Raw genomic sequence first — 20567 nt, 5'->3', positions numbered from 1 at the left:
TTTTTAATTTGTTTTTTTAGTAGCATATCCACTTCACTGATCTCCTTTTTCTCTCTTTTATTGATTTAAGCACTTAGAGATATAAATTTTCTCTTAAATAGTGCTTTGGCTGCATCCCAGAAATTTTGGTATATTGTCTTATTGTTACCATTATCTTTAATTAAATTATTGATTGTTTCTGGATTTGTTCTTTGATCTATTCATTCTTTAAGGTTAGATAATTTAGTTTCCAACTTTTAATTTGACTTCAAAGACCCTTTATTGAATGCATTTTTTATTGCATGATTGATGTTCTGAAATGGGGTGCATTGAATATTTGTTTTCCTATATTTGTTAATGAAGTTTTTATGCCCTAATACGTGGTCAGTTTTCGTGGTGCCATGTAGAACTATGAAAATGGTATACTCCTTTTTATTCTGATCCAGTCTTTCCCACCTAATTTTTCTAAAATTATATTTATCTCCCTAATTTCCTTCTTATTTATTTTGTGGTTAGATTTATCCAGGTCTGAGAAGAGTAAAGTGAGGTCCCTCACTAGTATAGTTTTACTGTGTTTCCTCTTGTGTTTCATTTAATTTCAGTTTTAAGAATTTGAATGCTGTGCCATTTGGTGTTTATACGTTTAATATTGATTTCATTTTCTATGCTACCTTTTAGCAAAATATAGTTTCCTTGATTGGCCCAGGATGCAATGGGAGACCTTGGCCCCTTTAGGCCAAGGTCTATTCAGGTACAAAGTCTCCCAATGCATCCTGGGTCATCTCCAGTCATCCTGATGAATATCTGGTCACTAGATTCAGATGGCTCTGGAGGAGAAGTGAGGCTGGTGACCTGCACAGCCCTCCCTCACTCAAGATAAAGTCAGGTGCAAGTCATGTCATCATTTCTATGATAGCATGGTCTTCTTCAGCAACGAAGGATGAACATAACAACAGCAGCATTTCCCTGATTAGTATGTATTTTAATGAGGTGTAATTTTCCTTTTGCTTTGAGGTCATGGCTACTGCTCCAGCCTTTTTTACTTTAGTTGAAGTATCATAGATTCTGCTCCAGCCTCTTATTTTAGCTTTGTGTCTTTCTGTTACAAGTGTGTCTCTCCCAAACAACTCATATTGAATTCTGGTTCCTAAGCCATTTTGCCCTTTGCTTCTGTTTTGTGCATAAACTCATCTCATGCACGTTCACAGTCAGGATTGATTACTGTTTATTTCCCTCCATCCTCTTGTCTTTATACTTTTCTGTCTTCACCCTTTCACCCTCTTCTTGCTTCTGTTCTTCCCTCTTTGAACCAGTTCAGATGAGAGTGAGGTTCAAGTCTTGTTTGTGTCTCTCTAGTTATTCTCCCCATTCTGTCCCCTTGCATGACTCTTGTGAGATAATGCTCCTTATTCTTCCTTTCCCTTCCTTCTTTTCCCAGCACATCTTTCTTTCTCACCCATCCATTTTTCTTTTGAGACCATCCCAACATATTAGATTCACACTTAGCCTTCAGTTTAAGTAGGCTCCTAAACTCCCTTAGTTGTCTTAGGCTCTAGATGTGTCCCCTTCATTTTCGGTAATGTAAACCATTTAACCTTGTTAAATTCCTTAGAATTTCTCGCTCATGTTTACCTTTTTATATTTCTCTTGAAACTTTTGTTTTATCAAATTTTCTCTCCAGCTCTAATTGTTTTCATCAGGAATGCAATCCTCTGTTTCATTCAAGTCTGTTCCTCTCTTCCCTTTCCGCCTTTCATTGTGTGATAATGCTCAGTTTTGCCAGGTAGTTTTTGGTTTTTTTTTTATATTTATCCTAGCTCCTTTGCCTTCTGGAATACCATATTCTAAACCCTCTGCTCCCTAAGTCTTGTTATCCTCTCTGTGGTGTTTAAATTCTTTTTCTTCCCTGCTGCTTTCTGTATTTTCTCCTTGACCCTAGAAGCTTTAAAATTTGGCTGTGATGTTCCTGGGCATTTTCATTTTGTGATCTCTTTTAGGAGGTGTTCTTTAGTTATAAGGTATCTTGGCTGTTTTCCTTTATAATTTCTTGATATGTGAGGTCTAGGCTCTTTTTTTGATCATGACTTTCAGATAGTCCAATGATTTTAAAATTATCTCTCCATGATCTATTTTCCGGGTTAGTCTTTTTCCTATGAGATGTTTGATATGTTCTTTTGATTTTGTTTTATTTTTTCTTATATCTCGTAGAGGCATTAGCTTTTACTTCACCAGTTCTGATTTTTAAGAAATTATTTTCTTCAGTGAGGTTTTGTTCTTCTTTTGCCATTTGGCCAATTGAGATTTTTAAGAGGTTTTCTTTAGTAGTTTTTTGTGCCTGTTTTACTGTTTGGCCAATTTTGAATTTTAAAGAGATATTTTCTTCAAAAATTTTTGAGCCTCCTATATCAAGCTGTTAATTCTCTTTTCATAATTTTCTTGTATTACTCCCATTTCTTTTCCCCAAATTTTCTTTATCATTATTTGATTTTCAAAATCATTTTTTTCTCATTTTTAAATCCCTTTAGTTCTCTAGGAATTCTTGTTGGGTTTGTGTCCAATCTGCAGTTTTTTCTTTGAGGCTTTACATTTAGTTTTTTTTTTTTCCAATTCATTGTCTCATGAATTTGTGTTTTGATTTTCTCTGTCACTATAGTAACTTTTTATTGGTTGGGTTCCTTTTTTATTTTTCATTTTCCCAGTCTGTTTCTCAACTTTACATTTTATGTTAGAGTTGGGCTCTGCTTACCTCTGCTGATGGGTGGTGATGGTGGTGTGTGGTTTGTGGTGTGTGTGTGTGTGCGTGCGTGCGTGTGTGTGCCTGCGTGCGTGCGTGTGTGTATGTATGTGACTGTTCTGAGGTTCAGGCTTTTATGTCCTGCTATTTCACAGCTAGTTCTGGGGGACTGTGAGTTTTTGGTGCTTCCAAAGTGGTGTAATGTAGGGAGAGGTCTGATCACTGCTCTCCTGGTCTGTGTTCTGGTCCTTACCCATATAAAGCACTCCTTGCTTGTGACCACAACTCCACACCCAGGTATGGCCCCTGCTCTCCTGGGACCACAAACACCCCTCTCTTCCTTTGGAACTGCAACCCAGAATTGGAAAATGGGCAGTAGAGTTTGCAAATGGTTTCTGGTCTTCTACCCAGTAATAGTAATAAACAAGTAATCTCTTGTAATATCTTTCTGACTAGATGTTTAATCTACTTAGTGTCTCTGGGAATCAAGCACTCCCAATATTTCCCATTGCTGCTGCCACCACAATAGGTGTCACTTCTGCCTTTAAAATATATATATTTTCATACACACACACCTATATTCAGTTTTCAACATTCACTTCCACAAAAATTTGAATTCCAAATTTTCTCCCCATGTCTCCTCAACCCCCACCCCAGGATAGCATGTACGCCATCCACCCCTTCCTTTAGTCTGTCCTTTCTTCTATCACCCCCCACTTCTTCTGTCTCCCTCCCCTCTATTTCTCTGTAGGGCAAAAATGATTTCTATACCCCAGTGTCTGTACATCTTATTTACCAGTTGCATGCAAAAATGATATTTAATACTCATTTTTAAAGCTTTGAGTTCCATATTCTCTTCCTTCCTCCCTCCCCACCCACCCTCATTGAGAAAGTAAGCAATTCAATATAGGTCATACATGTGTAGCCATGCAAAATACTTCCATAATAGTTATGTTGCAAAAGACTAACTACATTACCCTCTGTCTTCCTGCTCTCCATTTCTTCCATTCTTTCCCTTGACTTGTCCCCCCACAATGCTTCCGATTGTCCTTTTCCTCAATTTGCTGTCCCTTCTATTATCTTCCCTCTCCTATCTCCTTCTCCTTCTTGCAGTGTAAAATAGATTAGATTTCTGTACCCAACTGAGTGTGTTATTCCCTCCTTAAGCCAAATTCCATGAGAGTAAGGCTCACTTATTCCCTTTCATCTCTGCCCTCTTCCCCTCCATTGTAAAAGCTCTTTCTTGCCTCTTTTTTGTGAGATGATTTACTATATTCTAGCTTTCTCTTTCTCTTACTCCTAGTAAGGAGGCAGTAAATTTTATTTTTTAGGTATTCCTTCATGTTCAACTCACCCTGCGCCCTCTATGTGTGTGTGTATGGATGTGTGTGTATATATGTATATTTTCTCTAACTGCTCTAGTACTGAAAAAGATCTCATGAATTACAAATATCATCTTTCCATGTAGGAACGTAAACAGTTCAACTTCAATGAGTTCCTTATGGCTTCTCTTTCTTGTTTACATTTTCCTGTTTCTTTGGATTCTTGTATTTGAAAGTCAGATTTTCTATTCAGCTCTGGTCTTTTCAACTAGAATACAATGCTTGGAAGTCCTTTATTTCATTGAAATTCCATTTTTTCCCTGAAGTATTGCACTCAGTTTTGCTGTGTAGGTGATTCTTGGTTTTAGTCCTCTGTAATATCATATTCCAAGCTCTCCAGTCCCTTAGTGTAGAAGCTGCTAAATCCTGTGTTCTCCTGATTGCATTTCCACAATACTTGAATCGTTTCTTTCTGGCTGCTTGTAATATTTTTTCCTTGACCTGGGAACTCTGGAACTTGGCTACAATATTCCTAGGAGTTTTCCTTTTGGGGTCTCTTTCAAGAGGTGATCAATGAATTTTTTCCATTTCTGTTTTACTTTCTGGTTTTAGAATACCAGGGCAGTTTTCTTTGATAATTTCTTGAAGGATGATGTCAAGGCTCTTTTTTTGATCATGGTTTTCAGGCAGACCAATAATTTTAAAATTATCTCTCTTGGATCTGTTTTCCAGGTCAGTTGTTTTTTCCAATCACATATTTCACATTGTTTTCTATTTTTTTTTCATCCTTTTGGTTTTGTTTTATAATTTCTTGATTTGTTATAAAGTCATTAGCTTCCATCTTCTCCATTCTAATTTTTAAAGAACTATTTTCTTCAGTGAGCTTTTGGACTTCCTTTTCCATTTGACCAATTCTGCTTTTTAAGGTATTCTTCTCCTCATTGGCTTTTTGAACCTCTTTTGCCATTTGGGTTAGTCTATTTTTAAAGGTGTTATTTCTTTCAGCATTTTTTTAGGTCTCCTTCAGTAAGCTGTTGATTTGTTTTTCATGATTTTCTTGTATCACTTTTATTTCTCTTCCCAGTTTTTCTTCCACGTCTCCTACTTGATTTTCAAAATCCTTTTTGAGCTCTTCCATGGCCTGAGACCATTGTGTATTTATTTTGGAGGTTTTGCATGCAAAAGCCTTGACTTTTATGTCTTCCTCTGATAGTATGCTTAGATCTTCTTCATCTGAAAGGATAGAAGAAAATAATTTTTCACCAAGAAAGTAACCTTCTGTAGTCTTATTTTTTTCCCCTTTTTGGGACATTTTCCCAGCCAGTTACTTGACTTTTGAATCCTTTGTCAAGAGGAGGGAGCTTTAAGTTCTCAGTTCCTCCAAGGTGGCACAATCAAGGGAGAGGAGTTTACTCCTCTTCTGGCCTGTGCTGTGGTCTGGGAGCAACCACAAGCTTTTCTGCCCAGGATCTGTGAGTAGGATTCCCTCCCCAGAGCCTCCACCAGCTCCACCAAGCCGGCACTCCTTCTTACCCTAGGACTGCTACTCAGGACTGAGACCCACATTGGCTGCTCAATTCCCCCAGGGTCTTTAGGCCAAGGGCTCCAAAAATGAACACTGTAGCCATGGCTGCTGTGGCGGCTGCCACAGCCCTGGGGCCAGAAGCCACTCCCCTCTCACCCACGTGACCTTTGAAGCTGTTTTTGGTGTTTGTGGGTTGAGAAATCTGGGAACCGCAGCTGCTGCCCGTGATTCTATGCCTGAAACCTTTTTCTGTTCTGTTTGTGCCATTCAGCGTGACCAGGGCTGGACTGGGCTGCGCTCTGCTCCTAGCCCAGTGCGATAGATGTTTCCTGTCGGCCTTCCAGGCTGTCTTGGGCTGGAAATCTCTTTCACTGTGTCATTTTGTGGCTTCTGCTGCTCTAGAATTTGTTTAACATGGGCTATGGGGGTAGAGCTAGAACAGGTCCATCCTTCTACTCCGCCATCTTGGCTCGCCCTGACAGTCTGCTTTTAGAACCAAGTTTTAACACAGATTTCTCTGCCTTTAAACATTTTATGTTTGCAGTAGTTAAAATTAGCAGTGACCTGTCAGAATGAACACCTGAAGTATAGATACACACACATATGTGATGAAAAGATTTCCCATCCCTTGGTGTGAAAATGCTTTCTGTGGTCAGGTGAACGCTTGATGATGCTGCACTTTGTTATGGCCTGGACCCTGACCGTAGCACTCTAAATATTTGGGAGTCCGCTGGACTGCAGCTTCTTGTTGGAACTTGTTGAATACATCAGAAGAAGGCCAGGAAGTCACTTCTAGTCATATGTCTACTGGAGTTGAGCAGGTTTTTGAAGATATTTTTATTTTACAATGCATTTCCTAAGGTTGCTGTCCAGGTTTACAACTTTGTGCTACGTTAGGGTTGAGGTGCGCCACGTGGCCCTAAAGCAGCAGCATTGTGGCACAAGGCAGCCCACCACTTTGGGCCCTCACTGTCGAGATCATGTAAGCAAAATAATCGCTTTTCATTTGTGCTGCTGCTTTATTTTATTAAAGAGATAAATTTCTAGCAGGAATAAAAGAGTTTAAACTAATGTCAAGAGGTCGAAAGTAGAAAAAACGATACTGAGGAGGACTGAAAAGAAACCCTGGACTCCTGGAGCTGTATGTTCAATACAAAACACTTCTTTATATTTTTTGAGAACAGGGACTATTCACCTGGTGCCTAAGGCAGTGCCTTGCTCATAACATGTGCTTAGTAAGTGTTTGTTGAGTCTCATTGAATAATAAATGGAACCTTTGTGCTATAAAATCTTCAGGAATGAGGAAATATCGTATTGACTCCAGAAAACAAATCTGGGAGAACTTCACCCATATGTTCAGACTCTCATTCTGCTTGTAGAAATGAGGCAGACTGAACAGGACACAGAACCTGTTCTTGCTTGGTGACAACAGAACCTGTAGACTAGATTAGAGAAGCACATGTTAGTCATCAATGTTCTAAATGGGAGATTTTCTTTTCTTGAAAAAGTGTATTTTTATTGATATGTTTTTTAATACCCCCCAATTTTTTGATGTATTCTTCTTTCCTCTGCCCAGCTGAGGAAATCCTCTGTTCCTTTCCCCCTTTTTTTTTGTTTCTGCAGTTTACCTCTCCATTTTCCAATCCCCTAATTTGATCATACACATGCCCTACAGAATGCTGACTGTCATCATTACTGTCTGTGGGTCGTTGTGGTCTGTTTGGGTCACCCTTTCTGCTGCTTCTCCCTACCATGCTCTCATCCTTATTTACTCCTGCCCGTCTTCATATTCCTTTTCTCTGCAGTGTAGCCTTTGAGTGGCAGTGAGTTGGTAATGGACAAAGAACTGACCAAATGAATGAGCAAAATCTGCATTTTAACCTCTGACACATACTGGCTGTGTGACTTCAGGCAAGTCAGTTAGCCTCTTGGTGCCTCAGGCAGTGCTCTAAAACGAAAAGTGGATGACCCATTGCAGTTTTGTATTGCTGGCAGGAGTTTCCTCACTGGAGAGCTCACCATACTCTTGAAATTACATGATTGGGTGGTTTTGGAGGAGGCTGTAACCTCTGCCTTTAGGGAGACGTAGAAGCTGATGGAGCACTAGAATTTAGGAGCTCCGAGTCAGTTGTTCACACGAAGTCTGGCACCATTATGATGAGCCCTCAGAGGGGCAAACTGGGCTAAGTCAGAAAAACAGAATGTGTCAGTATGGGAATCAGGCCTGGGTGAGATAGGGATACCAGTCATCAGAAGAAAGAAAAACAGATGACACTGTCTCCCCTTCATTCTGATTCTTTTAGCCATTAACTAAAATCTAGCTTTTCCCTGACGAGTCCACATTTTTGGCAGCACACTTCAATTCTAGCTCCTCTTTCCTATTCCTCACATCTCACATGAGCCTGGAAAAGCTGGCATAGTCCTTGCTTCTCATTCCTGCCTCCAGATTCTCGTTCTGCCATGCTTCTTCCAACAGCTGTTACCTGCCAGCACATAGGTCATTTTTCTACCTTTTTCAGTGGCTTTGATGCTTAGTCTTTTTTTCTCTCCTATTTCCTTGGGGGGCTTCAATATCGAAATTGCTGATTCTTTTAACATTTTATGGTTCCTGGAATTCGTGGTCCACTTTACCTTCACTCTACTGTTACCCACTGGACTGGTCCCATTTTAGACTCATCATACCTGAAACTATCCCTTTTACAAAAATCAGTAAGCAAAAATCTGCTTTCTCTTTTACCCCCAAAGTTGAAGAAGAGAGAACAAGAGAAGCCCTCTTATCAATTGGGGAATGGCTGAATAAATTATGGTATATGAATGTAATGGAGTACTATTGTGCCATAAGAAATGATGAACAAGAAGACTTCAGAGAGGCCTGGAAGGACTTATATAACCTGATGCTGAGTGAAAGGAGCAGAACCAGGAGAACTTTATGCACAGCAACAACCACAGTGTGTGAGAGTTTTTTCTGGTAGACTTAGATTTTTGTAATAACACAAGAACTTCTGAAAAAAAAAAAATCCCAATGGTGGACCTCAAGGCAAAATGCCTTCCACACTCAGAGAGAGAAATATGGAAGTCACTCACATAATGTAGCAGATCATGTTTGTGTATGTGTATCTGTTTGTGTATCATGTTCTGATTTGTTATACGGATTCTTTCATTTATCTTAGTCTGACTACATAGCATGACTATAGTGAAAATATACTCAATAGGAAAGTATATGTAGAATCTATACAGAATTGTATGCAGTCGTGGGGAGGGAGGGAGGTAGTGGGGGGTGGGTGGGGAGGGATAAAATCGCAATTGTATGGCAGTGATTGTTAAACGTTAAAAAAATAAAAATAAAAAAAAATAAAAAATAAAAAATAAAAAAAAAAGAGAAGCCCTCTTACACACACTTACAGTCAAATAAAACACACGTCTGCATCGTTCATGTCTGTGCTTTTATCTCTCTGTAAGGAGGTGAGTAGTATATTCCATCATCTCTGAAATCATCTCTTCATAATTTCTTGTAGCACCATAGGACACTGTCAGATTTATATGTGATATCACAGTGTCACCATCGCATTTATATTTCATAACTTGTTGAATCCTTCCCTAATTCATGGGCCCACCCTTGGGGGCCACCACAAAAAGAACTATGAATATATATATTTTTTATATCCCTAGAGTTTGTTTATCAAATGAGCTAATATTTGTCAAGCCCTTAATGTAGTGCTTGGGATATGTAGTGGGTCCTTAATAGATGCTTGTTCCCTTTCCTTTCCCTCTCCTTTTTCTTAGGAATAATTCCTGCCAATATCCATTCTCCCTCTAATTCCTCCTCCCTTTCTCCCCTTCCCTCCTATTTCCCCCTTGAGTAATGTATATTTCTATACCCAATTATGGATGTATGTGTGTGCATTCTTCCCTCTGACCAGTTGAGATGAGAGTTAGATTCACCGTTTCCTCTTTATTTCTGTAGATTTCTACTTGTGCACCGGGATTATGTGAGATGATTTTGCTTAACTTTTCTCTCCCTTTCCTCCCTTACTATATTCCTCTTTCTCTTTCTTTTCCATTCTTTTAAAATCATCAAGCTATAATAGAAATAATGTTTCATTAGAATTCTTCTATAAAACCCAATGGTGATAGAGTTCTGAGGGTTTACTTATTTTATCTCCTCATCTTAGATTGTAAGCATTTTTGTTTTGTCATTGGGAAGTTATAATTATTTGTTCATGTTTCTCTTTTTATGTTTCTCTTAACTCTTGTGTTTGAATTTCAAAGGAATGTTTGGTCTTTTCATTAGGATTGCTTGGAAGTCCTCTTTTATTAAAAGTTCGTTTTTCTCACTATAGAATGATAGTTTTTCTAGTAAGTTATTCTTGTTTATAAGCCTTTTGGAATATCATATTTCCAAACTTTCCATTTCTTTTGAGTGGTGACTCAAATTCCTCTTTTCTGCATGCTTGCATTATTTTTTCTTTTATGTGAAAGCTCTAAGTTTTGGCTATAATGTTCCTGAGAGTTTTCCTTTGGGTTTTTTTCAGGAGGTGATGGGTGGATTCTTTCTACTTTTATTTTGTCCTATGGTTCTAAGAAATTTGGATAGTTTCTTTTATAGATTTTCTTGAAACATTTTTTGTTTCTTTTTTTGGTCATGGTTTTCAGGAAGTCTAATAATTTGTTTTAAAAAAGTTACACACACACATACACAGATATATATTTCAACAAGCAGAAATCTGCCTTCTCACCCTTCCACACCAACTCTTTCCCCCTGCTTGAGGTCTAAAGGGAAAATTACATATAGTTAATCAAAACAAATTTCCATATTGGCCGCATCAGAAAAAATCATCTCATTTTGTTGCCTCTCAAGAGGTAAGTAGCATGTTTTCTCCTTAGTCCAGTGACTTCTCAAATTCTCTGTCCTGGATCTGCTTTTCAAGTCATTTTTTTTTTGGCCATTCGATACCTTACATTTTCTTCTTTTTTTCAGTCTTTTGACTTTGTTTTAATATTCCTTGTCTCATGGAGACGTTAGCTTCCATGTGGTAGATGATTTCTTAGATCCTAACTAAAATATTCTGATTTTTGATCCCTCCATTCTTTCTCATTCTCCCATGTCATCCATGTTATTCTGGTCCGACTTTCTTCTTTGGGCCAGCTTGATTAAATTGTCAGCCAGTTCAACAAGCCTTGAGCTGATAGGCCCTTAGCTCTTCCACCGTTTCTTCCCCATCAATGCTTAGCTCTCCTTCCGTTTTTTTGCCTCTTCTGTTCCTGTTCTCTAGTAAGTGAAACCTTCGGGAAGAAAGCATCCGGACTTATGGACTGCATTCCCTGAATGTGTGTTCTGTTTAGTCTGTATTGGACCCTTGCTGCTGAGTAACAGGCCTTTTATCCATCCCATATTGATCATGACTTGGACTGCAGTGACTCTTCTAAAACTTCTCATTTCCCCTTAAGCCTTCAATTCCAATCTTTCTTTCCCCTCTCAAGAAATAACCTCATCTTTTTTTAAATTCATTTAAATTCAGGAGATTGCACCCCTCCCCCACCAAGGCCCCTAATCCATACTTCTTCTCAATTGCCCTTTTACTCTGGAGGGCAGGCTTGTACAATATCCTCGGTATTGTTCTCAGTTCTTTACTTGCACTCCGTGTATCCAGTCTGTTGGCAAAGTGTGTTGTTGCTGCCTTTATAACATGTCCTTATAACGTGTCCTTTGTTAACTCACCTAGTGCCTACAGACCTTCACCACATTTTCTTTCCTAGATTATTGGAATAGCCCTCCAGGTGGTTTCCCTACTTGAAGTCTTTTCCCCATTCCATTTCATCCTCCACTCAGCTGCCAGTGATTTCATAAGGTGCTGATCTCATGATGTTATCCCCCTCCTCCCTCATTAAACTTCAGTGACCCCCATTTGACTTGTAGGTTCAAATAAAAAATCTCTGGTGCTTACAGCATTTCAGAGTCTGATGTTTTCTTACCTTTCCAGTCTTCTACTACATTTTGTTCTTTACTCTTATGATCTATTTATACTGCCCTACCTTGTGTATACACCAATCCCTGTGCTTTTGTACTGCTCTCCCCCACACCTGCAGTGCCTTCCTTCCTTACCATCGCCTCCTTGCTGCTGACTTCCTTCAAGATTCAGCCTTCCCTCGGAGATTACCTTCTATCTTGTGTATATCTTGTATGTGCATAATTATTTTCTTATTCTCTCCCTCATTATAATGAGCTCCTTGAGAGCAGAGAAGACATTTTTGCCTTTATTTTTATTCACAGAACTTAGAGTGCCTGATACACAGTAAACCACTTTAAAAACCTGTTTGACCAACTGGCGACATAGTACAGTGAAGAGGACCTGATCTACTTACTAGCTATTTAACGGCTTTGACAAGTAATTTAATGCTTACAGACCTCTGTTTCCTCATCTGTAAAACGAGGGTGTTTGGACTAGATGACCTCTGCATCCCCATCGATTTGAAGTAATGCTATGATCTATAATCTCATGGCATGATCCTACTCCTCGCTTCTCTGTCCTTATTCATGTTTTCACTTCTCCATGCCCAAGGATTTATTCTTCTTTAGCTTTAGCTGAAGCTCAGTCCTTTGTGTGTGGCCTTGGTTCGTTGTGTCCCACGTCTTCTCTTATCTCATTCCGTTGTGCCATCACTCTCTTTCCTTTGTCCTGTTCAGTCTCCCATCCTGCAGTCCCTCAAGCTGTTCTCTTGTCTCTTCTTTCTTCCTTTCATTACTAAATAGCAAGAAGAGAAGTCTGCAGTGGCTCCTGCTATAGCCTGTTTGTATTCCCACCTCTCCATTGAAACTTCTGTCTTAAGGTTCCCCCCTGCAGTCCTCATCTTTTCCCTCCCTCTCGCATTTTGACTGATTGGTTCTTTACCTGTTCCGTCTTGATGCTTTCTATTCCTGATGTTTCGGTAGCACTTCCTTCTTCTGCTTTTGCTCGCACCTTTTTTGACTATTTCTTCATCTCCTGCCCCATCCTCCTGCCCTGTAAGAGAAGTTTCCACTCTTCTTTCTTTCTCTGAATTTTCATCCATTCTCATATCGATGTTTTTTATCTGGACACAGATGACTGTCAGATCTCTGACCTCTCCCTAGAATTCCAGTGCTGCATTCACAAAGCTGTCCGTTGCTTCTCCCTGTCTGTCCCTTCCTCTGTTCGTCTCAGTTTTTTGTTCAATTAGCAAGCGTTTATTTTCTCTCCTAAACAGCAACCAAAAAAATCATCATGGCAAATATTTGTAGTCAAGGAAAGCAGATTGTCTTGTTGGCCATGACCAGAAACATGTCGCATTCTGTATTTTGAGCCTTCACCTCTTTAGGCAGGAGGTGAATAACATGCTTCACATTTATTTCTTTTGAATTGCATTCATCAGAGTTCTCAAGTCTTGGGAAGCTGTTTTTTTTAAAGTAATGTTGTTACTGTGTAAATTGTCCTCTTAGTCCTTATTTGCTTCTGTAGCGGTAAATTCGAGTTTTTACAGATTTCTCTGAAACTGCCCATTTCACCGTTTCTTACGGTGCAGTCGTTTTCTGGAACATTTGTTTGCGTATTTGTGTAACACTTCCCAGGGGGAGGATGCCTTGTTGGCTTCTAGTGTTTGCTGCTCTGGACAGAGCTGCCGTTGTAGGCCTTTGCCTGTTTCTTTGATCTCTTTGGGCTTATAGGCCTTACGTATCCCTGGTTCAAAGCACATGCTCAGCTTATTGATTGTTGGGGCATAGTTCCAAAGTGTTCTCTGGAATATCTGGACCAATTCACAGCTCTTCCGTCAGTGCATTAGTTTGCTTGTTTTCCTGTAGTCCCTTCAATAATGAATTAATGAAATAATCTGTCTTCTGCCAATTTGATGGGTGTTATATGGAACCTTAGAGTTTCTTTAATTCAGAGGTGCCATATTTGTAACTTGTAGACTGCTTAGTCCTTAGTGAGGCGGTGACCAAATTAAAACATACTTGGGAAATGTTTAACAAAGTAAAAGTACTGTACAATATAGATGATGCCAATTTATGATTTTCTAAATCACAATGTGGCCCGTAAGGATCCTACTTGACACCACTGCTTAATTCAAATTTTGCTTGTGGTTGTTATGGCCTAGATTTCTTCATTTGATAACTTTGTCGTTTCTGACCATTTTGGCTCTTGTTCTTACAGATTTGAATCAGTCCCATATATATGTTAGAAATGAGACTTGTATCAGAGAAACTTTCTGCAAAGATTTTTTTCCCTAGTTATACTTGGTTCTCTTGTAACTTTAACTGCATTGGTTTTCTTTACATAAAAACTTTAAAGTTTTCGTGGAGTAAAGTTGTCTCTTCAGTCTTCTGTGATATCACCTCTCCATCCTTGTTTGATCGTGCACGAACTTTTCCCATCACCATAAATCTGAAAGTTAATTTCTTCTTTGCTTGTCTAATTTGTTATGTCATTGGTGGTGTATAAGCCATGTTCATTTGGACTAGTGTGAGACTCTATGGTGTGAGGTGGAGGCCAGTGCCTAATTTTTGTTAGACGACTTTGTATTTTTCATGGCAGTTTTGTCAGATAGTAAATCTTTACCCTGTTAGTTGGCGTCTTGGAGCTTTTCAAACACTCTACCACCGTTTATTTGCTTCTGTATGTTAAGTATCTAATTTGTTCTAAGAATCAAGATCTCTTTTTTAAGCTAGTACCAAATTACTTAGATGACCCTGTCTTTGTAGTATAATTCAAGGTGTGGTACTATTAACTGTCTTTTTTTTTCTCAATTTTTTTTCATAATTTCTCCTGAGATTCTTTTTGTTGTTGTTGTTTGTTTTTTAATTTAATTAATTTCTTTTCAGTGTTCATCAATCACTTCCTTAAGATTTAAATTTTCTCTCCCTCCCTCCCCCGACCTGAGACGACTTGCAGTCTTATGTGGGCTCTACACATACATTCTTATTAAACACATTTTCGCATTAGTCATGTTGCACAGAAGAATTAAAACGAATGGGAGAAACTATGAGAAAAACCAAACCAAAACAAAACATCACACGAGAAGATAGTCTGCTTCATTCTGTGTTCCTATTCCACAGTTCTTCCTCTGGATGTGGATGGCCTTTGCCTCAAGAGTCCTTCGGGAGTGTTTTAGGTCCTTGCATTCTCTTGAGAGTCCTGGCCTTTGTTTTCTTTCCCTAGCTCTGTAAAGTACTTCTCTGGTAGTTTGGTTGATACTGTCACTTCATAGAAGTTTAGCTTTTCATTCATCTCTGACTCTTCCTTCTCGTCCCCATATCTGATCACTCGCCACAGCCTTTTAATTATACCTTCTTTTCTCAGTGTAGCCCATGCCTGCCTTCCCTGCCTAGCAGTTTATCCCTTGTAACAATGGATAAAAAGGAAAAGGAAAAAAGGCAGCTCAAAACCAACCAGGAAACCATAGTTGGTACTATATGCGGTGTTTCTGCGGTTCCCCACCCACGCAAGAAGAAAGGGAGCCACGTTTTCTTACCTGTTCTCCAGGGTCAGGCTACGCAGTCATTCTAATGACAGTGTTCCGGGCTTTTTTTGATTCTTTCCATTTATATTATTGTGGTCATTATGTGTAAGGTTTCCTGGTCCTGTTACTTTGATTTCTGTCAGTTCATGTAAGTCTTCTCCATTTCTGTATTTTTTATTATGTAATATTCCATTACATTCATGTACCATAATTGTTTTTAGCCATTCTCCAGTCAGTGGGGATCTATGTTGTTTTCATTTCTTTGCCACCACAAAAAGGGCTTCAATGAATATTTTGCTGTGTATGGGACCTTTCTTTAACCTCCTTAGGGGAATACACACACACACACACACACACACACAATGTGTGTGTGTGTGTGTGTGTATGTATATGTGCGTGTATATGTGTGCTTAAAATATATATGTATGCCCCAAGGAGGTTAAAGACAAAAGAAAGGGGTGTGTGTGTGTGTGTGTGTGTGTGAGAGAGAGAGAGAGAGAGAAAGAGAGAGAGACAGACACACAGACACAGACACAGACACAGACACAGAGACACAGAGAGATTTCTGGGCCAAAGATTTGTCAGGAAATTGGGAATTTAGAAGAGGAGAATTCAGGAAGTGAACAGGTGGCTATTAATGTTAGAGAAGAGGATTGAGCTGTTTGCATCTTAACTAAAGGTAGATCTCATAAGGACTAGAAAGAATATACTTGTGTGGAGATTTGCTCATTTGAGAACAGTGTACAGATATACCCACTGAATAGGATACGATAGAGAATGATAGATGTGGCATAGAAATACAGATAACAGTGGAGGGGACTGCAAAACAAATGAAAAGAAAGACTGGATTGATAATTCATGACCTCAGATATTTGTAGAACATTGTGCAGGGTGTGGAAAATAATAAAATTGAGATCTTAACACCAGTAAATAAACACAGTCTTATAGATATAATCTAGATTTAGTTATAGGATATAACATATTTGGGGGAAAAAGTTAACTAGGCTGGACAGTAAGTTAGCAGTACCTCAGCTTCACAGAGGAGTGGCATTTGAATTGGGCTTTCTTTATTTGCTTTACCAATAGTTTAGCTTTTCACAAGATGGAGAAAGTTCACAGGAATCTTACTCAGATTCAGATTTAGATGAGCAAGGTAGAATTGATAAATGAAGTAGAAACACTGAAAACGTTGATAGAACATAGAACATCTTAGAATTACCAGGGAGAGAACACTCAATGGAATATCATATGTAACCTAGACTTGAGGAGAATTAGATTGGAAGAAGTTTGGTGAAGATAAGTATACTGTCATGGATTGACACCCACTGAGCAAAGTCACTCAATTTAGGAGAAATAGGAAATGAAGAACAAAAATTTTTAAATATTTTTTTTCAATCCATAAAACTATTTTCTTCCTGTTCATCCCCCCACCAAAAAGAAAAGAAAAAGAAGACCCTTGTAACAAAGATGCATAGTCAAACGAAACAACTTCTCACATTTGTCACGTCTAAAAAATATATGTCTTATTCTTCTACCTGAATGCATTAGCTCTCCCGTCTTGCTTCATGGCTGGTCATTGAGCTCGTTAGAGTTTTTAAAAGGTATGTGTGAACAATCTTGATGAAGAAGATAAGGAGGAGAAGCCTCAGACAGCAGTGTGACTTATAGAGAACTTACTGATTATGGAATGAAAAGAGGGCATACCAAAAATGGAAACGAGGCTGTACAAAGGAATCGCTTAGTTCTGTAAGAACAGGGAATGCAGGCAGCTTGTCAGGAATGTTATAGAGGACTGTTATGCTTTAGGCAGGAAATTTTATTAAATGATCTATTTAGTTTCATTTTGTAACAGTAATGCTACTTTTATGCAAATTGTAAAATACTGAACGTTTTGTTGCTCTCACAGTTTAAGTGTATTTTGGAGACTCTCTCTTACTTAGACGGGATGATATTAGGTCTGTCAGTGTAATCCTCTTTGCTATGATTTTTTTGGGGGTGGGATTTTAAGATTTAAATAATTCAAGAAAAGATCAGCTTAATTTCTTTTCCCTAATATTAATCTCCTTCTATGTGCAGGACACACTGTGCTAGGTATTTCTAAAGCCAAGGCCTCTGATTTTAGTACTTGTCTTTCCTAAAAGGTGAGAATTAGTTTGGAAAAAGGAGAGAAGAGACACTTTCTAGTGTATCTTTATAACATTAAAGACTTGCTTTGAAAAAAGAGTTCTTAAAAAGTTAACAACAAATAAACCACAAAATGAAAGAAGTTAATAGTTGGTAGTTGAATAGCAGAACAGGTTATGGGGTAGTTTCTAGGATAAAGTTGCCTATACAGTCATTGCTTAAATTCATCTATATTCATCTAAGGGTTGTAAGACAATATGGTGAGGAAATGGAAATTACGAAGGAGACATGACGCCTGGGAATGGTATGACGGGAGGAGAATTTGGGGACAAGGGAATAGAATGGTTCCCAGTCGGCCTCCTTTAAAGTTTACTCTTTTATTGCTTATTTTGTGTCTGTCTTTTTCAGAAACACCATTTCATTTCACTTTGCCTAAGGAAGATGATGTTATCCCACCATTGACCAACACAACTCCACCTTTGATTGGGCATCTTAAATTAGGTCCAAGGAGATACAGTACTCCTATTGATGAGTGATATGAAACTGACACTCTTTGAGCTAGAAACTCTGAGGTGTCATCCTTTATAAAAAGGATATCCTTAGGACCAGCGAAGAAATTGGGACTGGGTTATATCATTTATTCTTCTTGCTTCAGGAGTAAACTTTAAAGAATGTGACTGACTGCAGATCTTCATAGTCTCATTCTAGTCCCATTGAGGATCTGGTGACAATTTCCAGTTTCTTACATTTTGATAATTTTTTTGACCTTTTAAACAATATACCATTTGTATAGTAGAAGTAGACTGTGCTTGCTTTTTCACAGAAGATAATCAAGGTGTAGAGGGGAGTCAACTACCAAAAAAAAAAATTAAACATTGCTGTAATCTTGAGGGCAGGAGACTTTGCAATCCCAAAATGTAGCAGAGGGCTGGGCACATAGTAAGTGCTTCATAAATGTTTTAGTCATTCATTGATTGAGTAAGCAGCTACCTTGTGTGGAACACTGGAGAAAAGGAAAAGTTAGAATGAGCATCGGAAAAGGAGGGAGGAGAGTTTACCAGACTGCCTGAAAAGAGAGAAAGCTCGGTTTTAGGCAGGGACATTAAAGCTCACAGATGTGTTCCTGGGCAACACCATGTGCATGTCATATTTCTGCTTGACAGGCAGGGATGGTTAGGTAGCTCGCTCCTCTTCAGCAGCGCAGTAGCGTTCTACATTAATCTATTTGTTTTCTCTAGTCAGTGCTGGGAGGTAACTGTCATGCCGTCTGGAGTTTCCTGCTACCTATGCCTGATGCTGGCAGATGTGGGTTGGCTGAGGGCTCATGCAGCATCCTAAATCCAGATGTGGAAGTGGAACTGAATCCTGTTGCTCCTCTTAAGACCAGGTGTCAATGACAGCGTGTAGTTGTGGATATTTGTGACAGGATCTCTTCTAGGTACAACAGCTTGGATCTTGCAGACCTGTGGAATTGCAGAGGCAAACGGAAGACCCTGAGAGGCTGTATTTAATGTGTGTGCTTTAGTGGGGTTTTTTTCTTCTTCCTCCTCCTTCCTTTCTTTCAGTTGTGGACAGCTATTCAGAGAGCCTCTTAGCAGCCAGTGATGTCATGGCTGAAAGTTCTGTGGGGTCCAACGATGTTACTGATGAAAGTGAAAAAGGGGATTCCAGAGCTGTCCCAGAAGTGGATGAAAAATTGAGTCTGAAAATGAAACTGGTGAGCCCTGAGACTGAGGCGAGTGAAGAGTCCTTGCAATTTAGTTTGGAAAGGAAGTTATCTTTTTATGCATATCTGGGTAAGTTATGAAAAGTTTCTGGCCCCTTTGGTATTTTGTATTATTGACCCAATTAAGCGATAATCTTGGCTATTCTTAGCACTCCCTCTTTCTTTTTAAATTTTTTCTCAGTTTTATTGATGCTTTTTGTTTTTAATATCATAATCTTCTCTTAGTACATCCTTCTCCTTTCCCTCTGAATTTGCCTTAGAACAAAAATTAAAAACAATTTTTTAAAGTTCAGCAAAACTAACCAGCACACTGATGATCTCTAACAGTATAAGGATATATCATGCAAACTCCCTTTTTTTCCTAAGCAGTGTTAACAGTAGAAAGATTAGCTAGTGTGAATTTTGGGGAGAGGTGACTTTGTGTTGGGATGAATTTCCTCATTATTGAAGCACTGGGAATGCTGTCTATAATGGTTGCATTTTCATACTTTGATTTGGGTCATTAAGTAATAGTATACTAGAAGTACTAAATATTCTTGATTATTCAATCAAAAACTCCCTAGTTATTTGATAGTGAACCTGGTATGATGGAATGTGAATAAACTAGAGCCATAATGCCCTTGTGGGATGATATGGGAACATCATAAAATTAGCATGGCATCTTTCAAGGAGAAAAGACAGTATTTTCGTTTGAGACCACAAGGGAATTGAATGAGCTGAGTGGAGTTCTAGGTCAAGAGTGAATCAGTATGGGACACATGAGGACTGAGGAATTATAGTGAGATAGAACAATTTAGGATCACTTAGTATGAGACTATAGACAGTATGAGAATAGATAGTTTGCTGCTCATTTACCTTGTCTTACTCTTTTTGTATAGTTTCTTTTCCTTTGTTAGGATTTTTTTTAAAACTAGAAAGTATTTTCTGATTGGGATGTATGGAGATGTGGGTCCTAGGGCAAGTAGGCATTGAAGATGGGTACCAGGATAGAGTGGCATTGGCAGAAGGAGAATATTAGGTTGTTAGGGATTAGATGTGGCAAATCTCTGAACCCAAGAAGCCATATCAACCCTGTACTTTCAAAAGTCATAGGATCATAGAATTTAATAGTACCTTGGGTTAAATAATTTGCAACACAGGTAGTTAGTAGCAAAGTTGGAACTTGAACCCAGGCCCTCTGCCCCTAAACCTAGTGCTCTTTCTTGTTTGTTTTACACTGGATCAAAGGGTATACACAGTTTTTATCTTTTGGATATATTTTTCAAATTATTTTCCAGATTGACTTGACAACTTCCCAGTTCCACCAGCAGTGCATTAATTAACGTGCCTGTTCTCCCGTGGCCCTTCCAGCAATTTTCCTTTTCCGTTTTTGGTTCTCTCTGCCCGTCTGAAGGGTGTGGAATAGAGCTTCCGAGCTGTTTTCACTTGCGTTTTTCTTACGCTTAGAGATTTCAGGTGATTGTTGGTAGCCTAGAGTTCTTTATTTGCAGACCTCTTATTCATAGTATTTGACCATTTATTTACTGGAAGATGAGTCTTATTTTCTGTTTGTACCGATTTTCTCTGTAGTTTAGATGTCAGCACCTCATCAGAGATATTTGCTGCAGAGATTTTTTCCCCCAAATAGTTATTTGTTCTGATTCTGCCTGCATTGCTTTTGTTTGTTCAAAAGCCCTTTCAATT

General features: G+C 38.8%; 1 protein-coding gene across 15 annotated transcripts in view; it reads left to right on the top strand.

Annotated features, from left to right (window-relative positions):
• LOC140514444 (TP53-binding protein 1-like) overlaps positions 1-20567 on the top strand; it is a 130598-nt gene that overhangs the window by 55499 nt on the left and 54532 nt on the right. For all 15 annotated transcript variants that reach the window (XR_011970632.1, XR_011970633.1, XR_011970634.1 and 12 more), the window contains one exon: positions 18724-18954. Coding sequence is in view for 11 of the 15 variants with exons in the window: in XM_072624826.1 (XP_072480927.1) it covers positions 18724-18954 (231 nt within the window). In the remaining 4 variants the exon portion in view is untranslated. The remainder of the gene's footprint in view (positions 1-18723; positions 18955-20567) is intronic.

Source organism: Notamacropus eugenii, chromosome 7 (genome assembly GCF_028372415.1).
Source record: "Notamacropus eugenii isolate mMacEug1 chromosome 7, mMacEug1.pri_v2, whole genome shotgun sequence".
Taxonomy (NCBI): Eukaryota; Metazoa; Chordata; class Mammalia; order Diprotodontia; family Macropodidae; genus Notamacropus; species Notamacropus eugenii.
This window is presented reverse-complemented; position numbering and strand designations above follow the sequence as displayed.